This window comes from Azolla caroliniana, unplaced genomic scaffold (genome assembly GCF_043228905.1).
Source record: "Azolla caroliniana isolate FFs.n. ecotype wild unplaced genomic scaffold, voAzoCaro1.0.p SCAF_3, whole genome shotgun sequence".
Lineage (NCBI taxonomy): Eukaryota > Viridiplantae > Streptophyta > Polypodiopsida > Salviniales > Salviniaceae > Azolla > Azolla caroliniana.
This window is the reverse complement of record NW_028230438.1, coordinates 21,060,190-21,079,845: the sequence shown is the minus strand read 5'-3', so window position 1 is coordinate 21,079,845 and position 19,656 is coordinate 21,060,190. Positions and strand designations below refer to the sequence as shown.

General features: G+C 37.4%; 2 protein-coding genes across 3 annotated transcripts; one reads left to right on the top strand and one right to left on the bottom strand.

Annotated features, from left to right (window-relative positions):
- Window positions 1-5,775: 5,775 nt before the first annotated feature.
- On the bottom strand, window positions 5,776-8,739 carry LOC147866523 (pentatricopeptide repeat-containing protein At1g79490, mitochondrial-like). The gene has a single exon (XM_087316975.1). The coding sequence runs from the start codon at window positions 8,592-8,594 to the stop codon at window positions 5,808-5,810; it is 2,787 nt and encodes a 928-aa protein (XP_087173101.1). The 5' UTR covers window positions 8,595-8,739; the 3' UTR covers window positions 5,776-5,807.
- Window positions 8,740-11,508: 2,769 nt separating this feature from the next.
- Window positions 11,509-19,002, top strand: LOC147866522 (putative prolyl 4-hydroxylase 3). 2 transcript variants are annotated; one of them, XM_087316974.1, is made up of 7 exons: window positions 11,509-11,813; window positions 14,185-14,266; window positions 16,599-16,696; window positions 16,807-16,904; window positions 17,028-17,151; window positions 18,317-18,504; window positions 18,575-19,002. In XM_087316974.1, exons 1-7 carry the CDS (start codon window positions 11,572-11,574, stop codon window positions 18,646-18,648), a joined length of 906 nt encoding a protein of 301 aa, XP_087173100.1. In that variant the 5' UTR covers window positions 11,509-11,571; the 3' UTR covers window positions 18,649-19,002. The 2 variants fall into 2 exon arrangements, with proteins under 2 accessions (XP_087173100.1, XP_087173099.1); XM_087316973.1 differs by having other exon boundaries at window positions 17,028-17,157.
- The last annotated feature ends 654 nt before the right edge of the window (window positions 19,003-19,656 follow it).

Genomic DNA, 19,656 nt, shown 5'->3' with positions numbered 1-19,656 from the left:
TTTGCACAGTAGTACGTGAACCTACTTCGCTCTCTCTTAATTCCGACAGAAGTTATATTTACCCTTGTCCACTGAGACGAAACTTCCACCTCTTATTATCTTCACATGGAAACATCTTTGGTATATCCAATACTCATCTTGAATTATATATGTGGGTTTTCTATATCTCCTTGGCCATCGAAAATGATAACTAAAGAAGTTTCAAAGAGAAATAAAAAGGAGACACAAGCATCATATATGGTTTGTCATCAACAATGGGATGCATAGATTTGAGGGATCATAACACATACCATCCAAAGATTGCCAAAATGATGTTATATCCCATACTTGCTATTGGTGTTGACTTCTTTGTGGTCATCTCTATTTTTTGTTTGATCAACTTTGCCCAATACTGGATATCATGTAAGTTTTGTAGATTTTTAGGTGTTTAGGGAACATTCAAATGGTAAACCCCTGCTTACAACCTAATAGACTATATTATCAACTATCCTCATAATTCGAGAGAAAGATGGAGTTAAATAAAAGGAAAAAAAACAAATAAGGGATGAGACAAGATTATAAGAATCATACTATTATTTTTCTCTACTGGTTCCCACCTCCAACAACACTAACATACCAACTTGATATAATTACGCATATTTTTTAACTTTTATTGAATTTGAACGAGCTTGAATTCATTGTTTTTTTTAAATTTAGAAATTATCTCGTGGTTTAACCTATTGTGGGGCCAACCATCCACGAGAACCTACCCTAAGTTTTTTTCCTTCCTCCATGTCACATTCATACCCCAGGTGCGATGCTTAAAATTTGGATGTTTTAGTTGCTTTATTAAGTTTGCATATATGTTTTTATTCTCTCTTATATGCAAGCCACATGCCTCAAGATGTTGATTTTTCCTTGATCAAGCTTTAATTTTGCACTACATATTACCGATGACATGTATTGTGTACTTGATCATTGGTTGGGTCCATATGTTAGCATCATAAATTTTGTAGGTTTTCAACGAAGCGCTAATGTATGAGAATCCACAAAGCGACCACCTGATGTGAACACAAAGATGTTGTCATGTAATCTACTAGAATCTTAGTTAAACCAAGTTGGTATGCTACGAAAGTTGCAATTCAAAATATTGAAGTCTGAATCATTTCATATCATAGAGTTGTCTAGTAATACTTATGGTCGATTATGAGGTGATGTATATCAATAAGTGGTGAGTTTGTTAGCAAATTCTTCCACGTCCTAAAAGTTATTGATGTGGTGGCATATTAATATACTCATTTTGTGGATGAGTGATTTTATGATTAAAATATCCTTGCGCTAATGTGCTCATCGAATTACCTAGAATGGATACTTTGGATTTCCTACAACCATTTTCTTTCCTCTTGATATTGTAATAAGGTTGAAGGAAAATTTTGAGGTTTAGATTGGGTAAGAATTATTAACTCATAAATATTGTTGAGAGAAACAAATTTTAAGTTTTCCAATTGGAATTCCAATATTATTAAGACGTAATATTGGGAAATAAGAAGCATTGTGGTGGTATATGTGAGTGATGTTATGGTTGTGACACTTTGTTATCAAGGATAATGATGTACATGCCATGCTAAACAATCATGAATATTCACATGAATGAAGGAAACAATTGTTCCCCATGAAAAAAATCATAATGCAATATATAATAACATGATTAAATCATGACTCATGAAGTGAGATGATTGTATTTTCATTAAAAGAATAACGAAGAAAGACCAGGCATGAAACAAGGAGGGAACATTATCACCATCTCTAGAAGAAATATGATGAGAGAGGCCCAAGGGTATAAGGCAAAGACACTTGGAGACAAACTTTGACGACAACCTTAAATGATTAGAAATTTGATGTGATATTGAGATTGTTGATTCTAGAGAATGATGATACGTGGAGACATAAGCATGTCATAGAAGAAATAAAGAGAGTTGTGGATACATTGTACCACAAAGACAACGATGAATGGGAGATTGGGGGATAAATAAACGTTATTCGAAGAAAAATAGTTCTTAAACCTAGAGGTCATTAGCATATGACATACAAATTTGCATTTCATAGGTTGTGTTCACATGACATGGATGCTTCATGAAGACTAGAATATTGAACTCAATGCCAACATGTGCCAAAGTTGATGGCAAAATATGCCCATTCAATCCTAAACAACCTATCTTGGGTGCATGTTTGAGTAAGTACCACCCCATTGTTTTGCACTTTTGTGTATTGAAGGGCAAGGGAAGGTGGAGATTATTTCATCTAGTTTCATGTGCATTAAGGTGGATTTCCTTTTCATTATCAAGGGTAGAATAACCTTGGAAGACCTACGTAAATGGGAGGGAAATGGACAAGAAACCACCATCATCAATGATCCCCTTCACAATTGTGTTATATCACGTTTCCCCATTTATTTATATAAAGCAAATGAAGTGAGTTGGCAAGCAAAGAAACTAGGGTTAACTCTTTTGAAACACTATCCATGTGTCAGACTATTATTAACCATTCCAAAACATTGTGACACCACAAAAAGTTTGAATATATAAAAGTAGAATTGTAGTTTGTATCATTGCACATTTTATATTCCAATGATGGTTTTGATTCTTTATCATCTTCCTTAACCACACACACGCACACCCAAACACATACATCTGTCTCGTCTTTGTTCCCCCACTTACCATACGGTGCTTTTCTTTTGGCCTCTTGACTTGACAACAATATATGATATCGTCTGTATATGGTTGTCACACGTATTGCCTAGTTATCCCACAAACATTAGGTACGAAAGGGATGAGTCTATGAAAAATGTTCAAGATCCTTTTGCCTAATTATTTAACCTCCATTTCTAGGAAACAAGTAGTTATTACATTGTGCCTTTAGGCTTCTCTCAAGCATTCCAATTCAATGCCCATAGCGAATCGTTATTGTTCGGTTTCCCCATTTATTTTTTTATTTTTTATTTTTCCAAAAAAGGTTTCCCCATTTATTTGTACACCATCATGACATTGTGATTGTAGTGATAATATCTTCAATAAAAAATGTCAAAATTTTAACCATTATTTTTCCTATTGTTTGTGAGTTGTAACTTGTAACCTTCTAGTATTAACTTTTTCAATATGGAGAATATTGTATCGAGCAATTAGGTTGCGTCAATCTTGGGCATAGATGTGGATCCCCTAAAATGTTAGAGAATGTCTTCTTTCTTAATTAATCCACACGTAATAGCAGGAAAGTCATGGTTTCATTTAGAATGTTTCGAAAAATACTTTTGCTTTATCATTCCACATGCGCTACCAAGAAAGAGACTCTTCTCACACTGCATGTGGGGGGGGGGGTTGGTGGTTTATTTAGCATCTTTGATTCTCAAGCCAATACTAGTACCAATTCTTCCTTGAGTTTTCCCACTCTATCATGTCTTTAATGGCAATGGACATTTCATCATTCGTTGGTGGTTTATTTAGCATCTTTGATTCTCAAGCCAATACTAGTACCAATTCTTCCTTGAGTTTTCCCACTCTATCATGTCTTTAATGGCAATGGACATTTCATCATTCCTTTTCACCTTCAATCAAGCATTGGCTATCCTTCCAGTTGAACGCCAATTCTAATTGATCTTTGTAGGTGTGCCCTTCATGGTATTGTTGTACATATCGTGTTTGCATTATTGTTGCTTTATTCTTTATCAGATTTGGGTATTGGTCTACCATTCATTGTGATGGCAAACCATTTGTAGAGAGGAGGCATAGTTTAAATTACAAAAAAATATATAGTGGTTGAAGAACAAGAAAGAATTCTCGAAGAAATGAAGTGTGACATTGTGAGGTCACTTTTTGAGAGACATGGAAAGTGTGACAAAAAGAGATCATGATGTGGGCCTATGTGGCCAACAATCCTAAAACATTCTCACTAATATGCCAAGGATGTATCAAGTCCCATAGATTGGGACAACTTGGTTCATATGGCAAAATGGGGAATCACCCAATTATACAATTACATTCCTTTTAGAAGGGAATTGGAGATGTTAACCCAATCAAACTTAAAGAAGCAAAACATGTTGTAGGTGTATCATCGTCCCAACAACATGGGTATGTGACTCTAAAAAATATTAAAGTTGAAAGTATAGCCAATTTTTTGTGCAAAATTATGGTTATGTTAGTGCAGAGGTAACCAAAACACATGCTAGTCCACAAAATATTATAGTGCATTACCATCCACAAGCAAATGGATAGGTTAAAAGCATCGATAAGGTTACAGGAAGATTTCTAAGGTTGAAATTAGAGCATATTTAGATAACAAATTATAAGCCATATGGGGTCTCAAAACAACCATTAATGTGGTTATAAATATGAAGTTCATTAAATTAGTATATGTTCCAAGGTTAGATGCCCCCAAGGAATGTGTTATGAGATATGCCTACCAACTTTGAGGATAGTCAAGTTCCCATTTTGCATAGACTATCATCTGATCACTTGTTATTGAATAGACAACAAACACTTAGAGTTGAGATAATCTAGATGTTGTACCTTCTCTAAGTATATCGCACTGCTCTAAGGTTCTCATAACTGGGAATTGTTATTGGTGTGATTGTTTATCTTGTGATGACATTTGGTTGAACAAACTCCACCTTCTTAGGGTAGGGATATGATGCGTGGAAGTTGTTGATATAGACATTGTTGCTAATTGTGTTAGTGTATTGCATGTGTAGGGGTTCCACAATAATAGGTATTATATGTGGCATTGAAGTTATGATGGTTTCTTCTATTGTTGGTACTCAAATGACCTTTGATTGTGTTTTTTATGTCGTCAAACTCCTTAAAGAGTGTGCTTGGATGTTCTTTATTGTCCATCCAATGTGCAAATATGAGATTTGGCATAATTTGCATTGAAACCTTTGCTACACTAGGCCTACATTGACCTAATAGAAGTCATGTCATGCTCATGCAAAAACAACACTCAAATACAAGGGGAGCTATTAGCTACAACAAGGTAATCAAATGTCCTCAACCGCAAAGTGGGATGACAACAATAATGTACTTGAAAATGATATTTAGAGCATAAATTAATGTCATGTGCCTTGGCTATATTGTACTTGAGAGGATATTCCAATAATCCATTTAGGAGTTGCACTATATTACACTACTTGACCTAAGAGAAGTTGTGTCGAAACTCAATACAAAGGGAGCTATCAACCATGATAAAGGAATAAAATGTTCTCGGTGCAATGTGGGAAGACAACAACAATGTACTTGTGAGGGATATTTAGAGCTACAAATTAAAGTCATGTGCATCATCTGTTGTACTTGAGAGTGTTCCAATAATCTGGCAACAATTCTTTTGACTCTTTCATCTTTATCATGTAATCGACAAAATTATTTCACCATGCTATGCCACATACATGCACCTAGCATCATCTTTTGTTACCACAAAGTTTTCATCTGTATATTTGCCATTGGATTTGTTACTAACAAAGTAACAAATTTTACATATACTCTCAGCATTTGTACCAATGGTATAGGATCCCTGGTTCAAAAAATAAATTTACTGAGTAAAGTAATAAACCTTAATACAATCAAACATGTTGAATTGTATTTTTGTGTATTGCAAGTGAAACTTACACTAAACTAGGGGATTGTTTTCCAAACTTTTGCTTGAGCCAAGCAAATTACGCAAGGATTCAAGCAAGACATAGAGGCTTGATAATAGAGTAAACCCCCGCAACAACTATTCACAAAGTACGTCTTCATTTACCTCGTTGAGAGAAATAAACTCATGTGACAATGAATTAAATATCAAAAACTTGTTGCCGAGTTCACAATTAACATGTATGGTTCAGGTTTAGGCCTCGGAAAGAGCATGTTGATTTTTTGCATTACTAATTCATCTCTTGAAGGTAACTCGTTTTCAAGGAATTTCTCGACAATAGGCTTGTTAAACCATTGTGCAACATATGCTCCTCGGCATCGAAGAGCTCCTCCATGATTCTCAAAAGGCGAATCTAATGGCTTAAGCAAATCTTGAATAGGATCATTCAAAGTGCTTCCTGTAACAATTTTAATTCTTCTTGGTATTGTGTGGTAATGAATCATACGTTTCCGAAACCTATGCAATGTATGCACGATGGCGGTCAACGCAGCCCCTATAGAAAGAGCTCTGACATCTAGCGACCACACGAGCTCTTGATCAAATAAGATCCGATTAGGAAAGAGTTTCTTTTCATAAGCGACTTTCCAAACGCATCGCGCACGCTTGATTTGCCCCATTAGGACAAGATAGTTCAAAAGCACACATGTGAACCATCTAGCAAGCTTCTCATCCACCTCATGCTCAAGACTCTCAAAATATGATCTAACAAAGTTTAACGCTGAATCATTCCTTTGCTCGGGACTAGTGAGCAAACCACATAAAAACTTATGAGCACTGTGGTTTGTCGAGCTCAACATGGACATAATCAAAGCTTCTTTATCCATCACTTCACATCTCGAGAAACAACTCAGAATGAGGGTATACATCCTAAGGTCAGCTGTGAACCCGGACTTCATTAAACGTTCCACAGCCATATTTGCCACATCATAAAGCCCATCTTTCAACGATGCTTCCATTATATGCCGGCTCACTCTGGAGTTTATCTCAACACTCATAGACATGAATACTTTGTAGCATTCGCATGCCGGAATCGTATGACCATCGAGCAATATACCCATCAAAGCATTACTTGCAAGGCCATCAACAGGGTAATGGTTTGCCTTCATTTCTTGCATAAAGCTCATAAGATGATCTTGTGGAGATTGTTTCATGAGAAGAGGAAGGACCAATGCATATGTTCCTTCACCATGTCTAAATCCAAGCTTATGCATACTTTGAAAAAGCTTCATTGTAGTTTGAAGATCACCAGTTAAGGCAGAAGAATGTACCAGAGCGGTACAAACTGGAGGGGTAGGCAAAACCCCAGCATCTTGCATACTAGCAAATAGCTTTATAGCCGTATTAAGCTCTCTAGCTTTTAAATGAGCATCGATAAAAGATGAATAAAGTGCCCGACTAGGCAAATGTCCAATTTTCATCATATTCCCAAGCAATTGCATCGCCTTATCAAGTTGCCTTGCTTTTAGATGGGCGTCGATGAGACAAGTGAATACTGAAGATGTAGGTATATGTTCGGCCTTTTGCATTAATCCCAAGATTTTCAGAGCCATTTCAAGCTTCCCTGCCTTTGCAAATGACTCTATAAGAGACACATGCATGCCAGCAGATGGTGTCTTTCCAAAATCTTTGATCTCACTAAATAGCTTCATAGCAAAATCAAGTCTTCCTGCCCTTCCAAGACTATCAATAAGACATGCATAAAGAGAAAGACTCCCTTGATTTCCTTTAGATCTCATTTCCTCAAACAATTTGCCTGCCTTTTCCAGGTTTCCTGCCTTCACAAATACAGGTATCATAGTCTCGTACACATGTTTTTCAGGAACTGATCCAAATTCTTCCATGGTGTTGAAGATTTCAATCGCTTTTTGATGTAGCCCACCATCAACACACGATCCGATCAAAGTGTTGAAAGTCATCATATCAGGTTGAAGATCTTTTGATTTCGTGTTCTCTGCAAAGCAAGAGAGAGCTTCTTCAAGCTTCGAGGCTCGAAGATAGCACTTTATAAGGATGTTTAGAGTGACAGAAGTGGGGGGACAATTATCTTCTTTCATTGTATTCTGCAGCCATAGAACACCATCAAAATCTCTATTAAGTCCTGTTCTGTCTATGAGTAAATTGAATACTGAAATACTTGGGGAATACCATTTTTGGCCTCGAGACCATCGGAAAAACCCCATCAAAATATCCAAATCCCGGAATTGTTTCAAAACCTCGATGATATGATAAGAAGTGGGTCGAAATGTCATGTTCTCAAGCTCATTTTCAGCAAGTGATCCCCAACCCCATCTTCGAATAATATTGCAAATATTCTCTACTATTTGCTCGTCAGTAAGAGCTTTCTTCTTCTTTTCCCCGACATATACAAAATCATCTAATCCTGGCATAGCTTCTCGGTAGCCTTTGTATGAATCTAAGACTTCCCCTTGCTCACTCAGCTGAACAACTTCTTCTATCCATTCGGGAACTGAATCCTGATCTGAAGGAGAAGATGTCGAAAAAGGTCGAAAGGCAAAAGACCCATCCTTTCTGGTATAAACTGAACCTGAAGATGATGACGAAAATGGTCGAAAAGCTGAAGGTTCATATTTTCCATGATATATTGAACACAAAGATGGTGATGGAAAAGCTCGAAATGCATCAGGTCTGTCAATTCCAGTATATATGGAACCCAGAGATGACGAAGGAGAAGTTCGAAAAGCAAAAGGCCTCTCAATTCGATGACATATTAAATCTGATGATGAAGAAGAAGAGATCCATGAAATGGCCCGAATAGCAAAACGCTTCTCATTTCCGATATACATTAACCCTGAAGGAGAAGAAGGTGAGGAAAAAGCTCGAAACGCAAAAATCTTCTCTTTTCCAGCGTATATGAAATCAGAAGAAGAAGAAAGTTCTTGAAACGCAAGACTCTTCGCCTTTCCACGATGCATTAAATCCTGTCTTCTGTTAAGGAGATGATGGGAATTCGGGTTTTCTGGAAAGGAACAAGAAGAGCCCGCCACTTCTCCCGAGTTCCAACTGCGATAAAGAGAATGAGGAGGAAGAAACGTTTGACTTCTTCTTAGGAAGCAGGGTCTGCCATAACCTAAGGAGGGAGTCATGGGGGGGGGGGGGGGGAGGGGGGAGCTTCTCTTCTTCTACATGAGCTTCTGATACAGATTCTCTGAGTGATCCATGGTCGAGACTCGACCTCTGTATGAGGGAGCTTCTCTTCTTCTACATGAGCTTCTGATACAGATTCTCTGAGTGATCCATGGTGGAGACTCGAGCTCTGTATGGGGGAGCTTCTCTTCTTCTACATGAGTTTCGGATACAGATTCTCTGAGTGATCCATGGCCGAAACTGGAGCTCTGTTCCTTGTCTGTGTGTCCGCCCTGTTCCTGGCTGTCGCTCTGTGCGTGCGTATCAATTTTTAGGGCAAAAAGGAAGAAGAAGAAGAAAAGACTGCGCCTTTCTCTTCGCAGACATTTTTATGTGAGAGTTGCAGAGTGGCACGCTTTTGTGTGTGTAGTTTGGTCAAATTCCACCAAATGCCCTTCTCTCATTTATGAATATTATTTTTATCACATGACATGCCCTTGCCCAATGATTTTAACATTTTTTTTTATAACTAATGTAAGGAGTTTTTTTTTTGGAAAAAGAAGAAGAAGAAAAGATTTTATCATTTTTATGTGAGAATCGGAGTTGTGGTCTTCTTAGTCTTATCATTTATGTGTGTATGTATTTTCATAACATCGACATGTCTATTTGCAACAAAAATCATAACGAGGGAACCACAATCATGAACAGTGGAGAGTTCATTTCCGAGGGTGTGTGCAATCTACACCATCTTATCTCTTTATCCAAGAAAAAGTGCACCATTCTAAAATCTTTTTTTTTTTGGCAGCCTGAGTAACTCGTCCCTTTCCAATCTTAGTTGCCCGGCTTAAATCAGTAGCCCAACTTGACTCATCTCATTAGCCCAACTTATTTTCGTAGCCCGATTCATCCACAGTAGCCCAACTCACAACAATAGCCTTGACTCTAAATGGTAGCTAGACTCAAAATGGTAACCTGACTCAAAGCAGTAGCTTGATTGTGCAGTAGCACGACTCAAAGGAGTACCTTGGATCATTGCAATAGCTCGACTAAAAGTTTAATTGTAGTCGACAAAAACCTTGATGTTTTGTCATTTTCCCCACTTTTTGAAACAACAACATGCTTGTTGCAGTTGGGTTTTAGGATGGAAGAACTCAAACCACTTGCAACACCACATGCATATTTGCATGGTTTCTTATTTGTTTGCTACTTTTTTAATGATTTATGGGCATGCCTACATGTTTGTGAATGTTCGGAAAATGTTCTTGAAAATGGATAAAATGTTTGTCGAATTATGGTATTAGGTTTTAGATTCTTTTGGATGCATGCATTTGATGTTTCTGAAAAAAGCGTATATGTTGGTGAGTGAAAAGAAAATGTTGGGTTGGCTAAAATGGACCGTCATATGTGGTATTAGGTTTTAGAATCTTGTGAATGCATGCATTGGATGATTGTTGACATATGTTATCTGTCTGCTTTTGATCGCATGTTTTGTGATGTTATTTGGGTATGCTTGCAGCTTTGTGAGTGAAAGGAAAATATTGAGTTGGGTAAACTGTGGATGGATAAAACATTCTTGAAAGTTGGTATTAGGGTTTAGATTATTGTGGTGGAGTTCGTCATTATTTTTCAATCTGCCTTGCGTGCATATATGGTTGCCAGGTCCAAAGAGTTATTTGAATTTGATTATGATCGGGGTGAAAGAAGCCCCGATGAAGGGAGGTATGGCACCATGCATTATTCAACAATGTACACGAGACTATAATAGTAGTGCATGTGTGCTAATTGTGGTTATGGTTGCAGGGTTTTTGTAGGAAGGGATATCAAAAGCAACGTATCCGCCAAGTTGGAGGTTGAAAACAACATGGAGGCTACAAACGCATAGAATAATGAGCTTGCGGACCTCATACTAGAACATAATCGTAATTGCCAAAGTGTACATGGTGAAATCCTAAGCAAATATGGTGTATTTGAATTCTGAAGTGAAATCCTAATTGTCAAAGTGTAGATGTTGAAATCCTAAATGTCAAAGCTTATATGATGAAATCCGAAGTGTATATGGTGTATTTGAAATCCTAAGTGAAATCCTATTTGTCAAAGTGTATATGTACGGTGAAATCCTAATTTTCAATTGGGTTTTGAGTTAGTCCAATCACCCAAGTTACGCGGGCTACTGGAGAGAGCTAGGTTACTCAGGTTATGTATAAGAATTGGGTTATTGGTGGTAGAGGCTAGTTAGAGCCAGGTCACTAGCAAGACACGCGCTTTTCTAGACAAAGATTTATTGTCGGTGCAGATTCGCACGCGCCTTGAACCTCTTCGGGTTACTCGGCCTGCGCAAAAAGAGCCCGGGTTACTGGTGGTAGAGGCTACAGTTAGAGCCGGTCGGGGTTACTAACAAGGGGCACACACTTTTTTTGTGGACAAAGATCTGACGACGCAGATCGCATGCGCCGGCCATTCGAAACACGCCGTGCACCATCCGTCCGATTTATGATTTTAGTGGCAAATTAGTCACGAGCATAACATATGATACATATGTACATACAATACATACATACATAACATAAGACTCAAAAGGTGAAGGAAGACACAGGAATGCAGCCTGAAGGCAAAGGTAGCGATGGGCCCGGTTCGGTTTCGGTTTCGGTTCGGTCCGGTTTCTTGGCTTTGAAACCAAACCAAACCAAACCAAAACCAAACCAAAACCAAACCATTTGGCGCGAAGGTTCGTTTGGAAAGGAAGAGGGGGAAGGAAAGCAGGAAGGAAGATTGAAAGGATTCTTCTCTGCTGTGTACATATCTCGATCGCTCGCTCGCTAGCTAGCTATGTCCAGAGGAGCACGCGCTCTTCCTCGTCTTCAACCTCACGCTCAAAAGGTTCCATCATATGGATTATACCTCCTCATCCTGTCCCTGTCCCTCTCAGTTATTGGTCTCGTCTTGTTTGGCTTCATCGCCCTTCCTAATGGATCCTCTTCTTCCTCTTCTCCTTCTGGAGAAATCTCTAATGGAGCTTCCGTCTCCCTGAGTTTACCTGCAATCTCTCTCTCTCGTCCACACTTGCCCAGGTACAATATGCGTTTGTTTTTGTTTTTTTACCCTCAACTTACACTCCATGTTTGTTCCATAAAATCGACAGTGAAAAAAGTAGGTTCTTTTTTATGTTTTCTTCCAAAATCTCATTCTTTCTATCTTTGTTTCATTTACTCAATTGTGAAGAAGTCAGTTTTTTTCTTTCTTAGTGTCTTCCTTATTTTTGTTCTGACTTGTATTCAGGTTTTCAAAATTTGGGCTACTATGTATTGAATAGATCTAGTAATTACATATTTGGGTACATGGTGTTTTTAATTGTATTCTTCTTCTTCTGCTTAATTGTAATAAGCCTTGTTTGAAGTGAGGTTTGGGTTAGTTTGTATTGGATAGATCTAGTAAGCACATTTTTTGTCTTCATTATTATTTTTCATTCCACCAGAAGCCTTGTCTGGCTTTGGGGTTATGGCTAGCATGTGCCAAAGATACAATACCACCACATTTCTAGTGCCGTTCTTTCTCTTCCTCTTTGTAAGAAATTTTGTTTTTGAGAATTTTAGTACCTTCACCTTTAATATTTTTCCCTTCAAAATTTCACACACAATATGCAATATGAATTAAAAATATCACATTAAGTTGAGACAACCTGAAGCACATGGACTCCACACTATAGTTTGGAAGACCCATCTGCCTACACACATCCTCTTGTTGCATATAGACACAATTTCTTGCTGTCACACATATTTTCAAGATGCAAACCTTAAACAAAATACTTCAAGTCTCTAGATATCAGACTCAATATCACAACCTCCGAATTTGTGCTCCAACATGTATTTGCTGATCTTTTGTGCTTTCCAATTCTACTTTCCAGAAATCTCTGTTTAACTTCTTTCATCGATTCTGTTGAAAATTTGTAAGTCTCAGTCCATTTATACTCCACAGTCCACTTGTTGCTTCTCGTTTGTGGTGCTCATGTTAAGTTTTACAAAAGTTAGGACCTGCACTTGGATAAAATGACACAAAGACACAGAAGCAACAAAGTCTCTAAATATACTAGAGTGCTTAAGAAAAACTACTTAATGTGCTTCTGTGCTCCTGAAATTTGCAATCTCTGTCTATTTGTACTCATCCCTAAAGTTTTTCTCTCATGTGGCAGTCCTTTCTTTCTCGTTGTATCCTCCATCTCCTGTTGAGGCTGAACTGCTACTGCATTTCTCCTTCTATGTTGCCCCTCTATTTTTATTGAAGCTTATTAATTTTTCTTGATTTACCAAGGTTTCATTGGGGGCTTTGTATATACTCATCTTCTCATATCCACACTATGGGCATTGTACTCTGAATCCAATAATCTACTTTCACATTTCATATATGGTCATATGCAATTCGGAAATCCTGATCAAGACTTTTTGCACAAGGCCTCTTCCCACAATGCGGATGGGGGGCCATGAAAAGATGACCCACAACCACCTCAATTGGTTGTGAAAATATGGCCAAATAAGGTCAGATGATGGTTGAATATCAAACAGGGGAAAACAAACTGGGAGGGAGGATGATTTTTAAAGTTAAGAATCCTAATTAACCAAGCCAGCTAAATATCACATGATTCTCTAATATTAAGAATATAGAAGGATTCATCCAAACCAATCTCTTGAGCTGAGCTCATTCTCTTGCAACATGCTCAACTATATCCTACACTAGCGCACACTACGTAACTCAAGTGAACCACGTGCAATGATGAAAGGCAGCACTCTCTAAAGAGAGGAATACCAATAGATTAAGGGGAGAAGAAGTAATGTACATACAATAGGGTAACTAGTCTTATATATAAAAATTCCTAAAACAGTGTGTCAGGCCATAGCCATCCACATGATATGCCACATGAATGTATCTCTAACCTTTATTCAGGGTTGTTCACACACACCCTACAACTGCAAAGTACGTGGACATTGTATAGATTTAATTTTACTTACTAAATTCGTGGATTTTCTTATTAATGTAATCTATCAAATCTTAATGTTTGGATAGTTTTATGCTTCAATTAGTGATTGAATATGGTTTTCACTAATTTATCATATTGTATAGTGTAAATAGTAAAATACCATAATTATAGAGCTTAAACTAGATTTATCTTAGGCTTTAATAGAGGCTGATACACATTTCTTTCTTTCTGTGTGGAATATGCTCTTTCTTGATTTCTTTTTCATCACTTATTCTGATTGATTGTGAATATTTATTCCCTGCTCTTATTTATCTAAGAGGTACAAAGAATCTAGTTTTTATAGCGAACATGGATCTTGATGCTCATTGTTGGACATGCAAATCCTTATAGGGAATTTTGTTTGATTTCAATGATACTAAAAACAGGAATTTTTGTTTGTGTCTATTTGATGCTATCGAATGTGTTGATAGGGATGGGGAACTCTTGCACAGAAAAGCTTGGGTGGAAATGATCTCTTGGGAACCGCGGGCTTTTGTTTACCACAACTTCTTGGTATTATATTCTGATTGCATGTTGGACATACTTAATGCTGACAATTTTCACATGTTTTCAATGTTGAACTATATGGTAAAACTACAAGAAATGAAAAGAAAGGTGTAGGTTCGATAAAAAAATAGTGATGTTCCCATTGCCTTTTGAATCTTGTAAGAATTGGCTTGTTTCATGGAACATGCAGTTTAAAATTGCAAATTAAATCTAATAAACAAAATTTGTGAAACTACTAGATATGTTAGATTTCATTATTGTCCATGGAGGTCAAATATGACATATGGGACCAAAAATGTAATGTTTTCATGTAATACAAATGAAATTGAGTAGCGTCTCTCGATGTTCAAGAGCTTTACCAATGAATGTCACAATTGACATTGCACATTGTGATTGTGAGATAAATTCGCACAAGGATTGGGTTTGGTCAAAGATGTGTTTAAAGCTTAGTTATCAATGCTCTGCCTTTGTTCAAACTCCTGAACTTGTTTAAGGCAAAGTATGCATAGTCGACTACTCTCATCACTTGTGCCCCAATGCCTTGTCTAGCATCGTAGTGAGTGAAGTAAGTCACATGGAAACAATGGTTCAGATGACAGGCAATAAATAGGATGGATTCTAATATGTATTGATGTGTGTGGTTTCCTTGGTCAACGAAGAATATGGTTTTGTAGTTAGGTGCAACAGACGTAGTAAAATGTGTGAGGTGTGAGCTTCCACATTTTTTCCCATGTCATGATACATTGGCATTACAAAAAGGCCTCATTTACAGAGGAATATATTGATGCATTGTAAAGCAAGTGTGTTGCATCCCATCTTTCAAACTATTTTTCAATATCTTGCATCTAATTGGAACAGGAAATTTTTCCAATTGTGTTGTTGAAAAAATCTGAAACTCCATCTCCCATACGTACACATCATATAGCCTTTTCATAGATTTGGGAAATTGCAAGCTTACATTCACCTGGCACCTTTAGTTCTCCCATCACCTCCAAAGATGCTCATGAGGTACCATATCAAAGCTTCTTGAAGTTTATGAAGCAACAATATAAACCCTTACCTCTCAAGCAACTTTCCTCCATTAATACTTGAAGCGTGACAAGGTGATCCATGGTGCTATGGTGTTTTCAGAAGCTAGCTTGCCCATAAGCTCTCTTACCATTTTTTTGACCCCATGCACTTACCTTGGATTCCATATACATCAAATTGTTTTGTCATTAGGGAGCCAACCATGATAGTTTGAAAAATGGAAAAACCCCTCAATGAGCTCTCCTCTCCCCATTTTATAGTGAGAGAGGCACCTACCAACCACATTTAATGGTCGCCTATGATATGCGTTGACAAGTATTTGAACTCTGCCCGTTTTTCCCACAATCTATAGTCTTAATCACTTGCTATATAAACCTTTCCTTTTTATAGTGAGTGAGAGATATAGTCCCTTGTAAGAACTCACTGCAATCAAATTGTGACCTCTTCAACATGTTGTGCAGAAGAAGGATAAGATGGGAATTACAAGGATTTCTTGGAACCATTTAGCAATTCCAGGAGATTAGGTGGTGCTGCCGTACATTTGGACATGTATTTGATGCCTTGTTTATTCTCTTTAGTGTGAGATACGTGTTTGCAAACTCAATCATGGTATGCATGTTGAAATATTTCATCAAATAGGATGGATTAATGCATTGGAGAACTAAGCTTAAGGCATCACGGCGGCAAATGATCAATGGAAATATTCCACTTGAAGTTTGGCATGCATAACAGTTGATCTTCTCTTGGCAAGAAGCTTTGTCATATTTTGAGTGGGCGTCACTAACTAGTCAAGATCAGTGTGATTCATTGCAACAGGAATTGCGTTTTTCTTCTTGATTGTTATATTGGCAGGGATGAGAGATTGAGATGTCTGTTTAATTGGTTATCTCAGTTAGGGATTGTAGAGGTGGGTGGTGTTAATTCTGAGTCTCAAAGGTTAATAGAGTTTGAAGAAGTCAAATGCTTATCATGTATTCTGTCACATTATGGATTTATGTGGCAAAAAGAGCCGAGCATATTATTGCTTCAAGGATATTTACATGTGCTGTCAGATGAGCAACCTTACTTGGATTGGTGCTTGAATAGTATTTCTTACTGGTCAATATTAACATATTGTACCATCATTTTGTGGCATCACTTGGTTGACTCAACGTGGTTGGCATTCCTGGTTGCAAATTTTATCAAGGTTTTATTTGGAGAGTGATAGTTGGGGGCTTCCCTTTAGGTTTAGCTCTAAGGAGGCAAGGCTTGGGAACATCCACACGCTTGAGAGAGAGAGAGAGAGAGAGAGAGAGAGAGAGGTTTGCAGTTGGAGGACGAATGCAATTACTTAATAAGTTTAGCAAAGCCTCACATGGTGAAGTCAACTGTAGTGGACAGTGAAACTGGCAAGAGCAAAGATAGCAGGTAGTTATTCTAGATATTGTTTTATTCAAATTATAATTCATTGCGTATTTTAGATTGTCTAGTTAATCCTTCCATCATATCTATATATCAGCCTGATTGTTTATATGTAGGGTGCGTACAAGTTCAGGAACATTCTTAAGCAGAGGTCAAGATAAGATCATCAGATCGATAGAGAAGAGGATTGCTGATTTCTCATTCATTCCTGTAGGTATGGCAACTCTATTTTTCATCATGTTTCTGGTAAAATCAACTTTCAAGACAAACACATTCTATCCATTGTTGCTTAGCATAGTATCTGAAAGAGACATTGTTTTATCTTTTGAGGAAATAGAGCATGGCGAAGGACTCCAAGTTTTGCATTATGAAGTTGGGCAGAAGTATGAAGCGCATTATGATTACTTCCAAGATACTATTAATATAAAGAATGGCGGGCAACGTATGGCGACATTGTTAATGTATCTGTATGTATCTTCTTCTTCCCTTCATGTTCAAAATTTTTCTTGCATAATGTGCAACATGTTTGTTGTGGGGATTTTGTTGCACATGTGATGATTTTTTTTGTTTCATGTGCGATGATTTTCATAGCATTACTTCTTGAGCACATCTGGGTGGAAGAAATCCACCTTTCTTGGACCCACCCTGTACATATCACATACTTACAGTAGCAAATAACCATACTTGCTTTATGCCCAGCGATATGCAACTTTTTTACTAACCTATGCACACCCGGGCTCAAAAGCTCAACATATGTACTACTAGATCCCACTGCAGAATATAGGGGTCGAACGCATGGCCTTCATGTTTTCGTCAAATAACCTTACCAATTGGGTTCGTTCTGTCTGTCTTTATCATAATTAGCATATTCTAGTGGCAAGTTGTTAAGACTGCTTATCGTAGGCCTTGGGTTCAAGGTTCTTCTTTCACACTTTTCTATAACACCATATGTATTAATTTAATAGGATGCTAGTGTTGAATGGAGGGTTTGAACACAAGATCATCTGGTCTCTGCCAAACAACCTTAACAACTGAGCTACATCCATCTGGCCAACTCTCTCTCTCTCTCTCTCTCTCAACAGCCAATCAAAACTAAAAGTGGTACCTCCTTCTGCAAGGTAGTGAAAAACATTCTCTCTGCGTCTTCTCTCAAGTCATGGAGGACCCAAATAGTGAAAAACATTCTGTCTATCTGTCTATCTCTCACTCTCTCTCTCAATGGGATAGGAAAACAACTAATCAAAACAAAAAGTCATACCTCTTCTACCGAAAAGCTTTTTCTACCAAGGGTGGTGTAACCACTAGACAAAATGTTGGGGGCACATGTAGAAGAATAAAGAAAGATATATACATGGCGTCTGAGACTTGACAAAAATTTCAAAATGAATAAAATAAGAAAAAGAAAAACGCTTTGTACTGTAGCTTGCTAAAACTAAACGTCTGGAACATATATATAGAGAAAATGTATAGAGAAAAAATAAGTGTTGTATCTCCATCACCTAGTGTGAAATGTTTTGGATTACAATACTTCTGTATTGACAAACATGTTATGTTTTCTTGTTGTCTTCTAGCATAATGTGAAGGGATCTTAAGCATGCCAATTAGATATGTTTTTCATGTATGTAGTTCAGATGTAGAAGATGGTGGTGAGACGGTTTTCCCATCAGCTAATATGAATTACAGTAGAATTCTTACACAAAGCGGTCTATCTGAATGTGCAAAAGATGGGTTATCTATACAGCCCAAACTTGGTGATGCACTGTTATTTTGGAGCACGAGGCCAGATGCATCCTTAGATCCATCTAGTCTTCATGGTAATACAATTCTTTTCGCGTATTAATGAAGTCCTTGAATCTTTCTATTAGACTAATTTGCTTTTGATAGGTGGATGTCCGGTCATAAGTGGCAACAAGTGGTCAGCTACAAAGTGGATGCATGTTAATGAATACAAGATTTAATGATCATCTCTCTCTCTCTCTCTCTCTCTCTTTCGTCTTCATACACATATACATGACATATTATACATGATGGGCCACATATGAGAGCGTGGATGGTGCAAACGGGATCTAAACTTATCTCCCCAGTACCAAAACCACTTCTTAAGTAGCAGAAGGTTGTCTAAAATTATCCCCTTACCATTAATTCCGTTTACATATCGTGTGCATAATAGAATATTCTTGCATTTATATTGAGCAAATAGAACCGGATTCAGTTACAATCTCTGTATGAAAGTCTCCCAGTAGAACAATTTGTAATATTTTTACATTGAAAAACAGAAATTTTGAGAGTAAAATGAAGTGGAAAGATGCTCGTTTTCAATGATATGTAGTATTAGAGATGTATAATGTTATATGGCAAGTGAATATAATTTTGCAAGTTCACAGCAATCTATGTGCAAATTTAAATGGGTTGCGCAAAACCCTGAAAAGTCATCTCAGTGATTCGTCTGTATTGCAACAAGATTGTTTCTTGGTAAATTTGGGTTTCGATCTTTATCTAAATGTGATATACAGTAGTCCTTTTGATCTTTGATATTTTTTGCTCAATTTCTATATCTTTGATGGTTTTGAAGCTTTAAATCACAATTGTGGGTGTAAAATAGATTGCAATTGTGGATGTAAAATAGCTATATGTGGATGGATACTAGGGTGTCCACTAGCAATGCCAAATCTTGCTTGAGCTTGAAAACAGTAGAGAATCAGCCCTCAGTATTAGTATATTAGATGCAACAGTAATCATGCATTGCAAACTTCCATAAGCCACGAGTGTGCAGAGGAATGTTGACAACAATAAAGGTCATGAACATGATCCCCAGGATATAAGGCATGGCCATATGATTATGAGCATGGAGATCATTGCTTGCTATGACTGATTCACACAAAGCACTTGGTGACCACGCCAACCAACCAACCTCAAGTTGATGTCCCCTCAACATATTAGTTATGTATTTCATGAGCGCAACCATC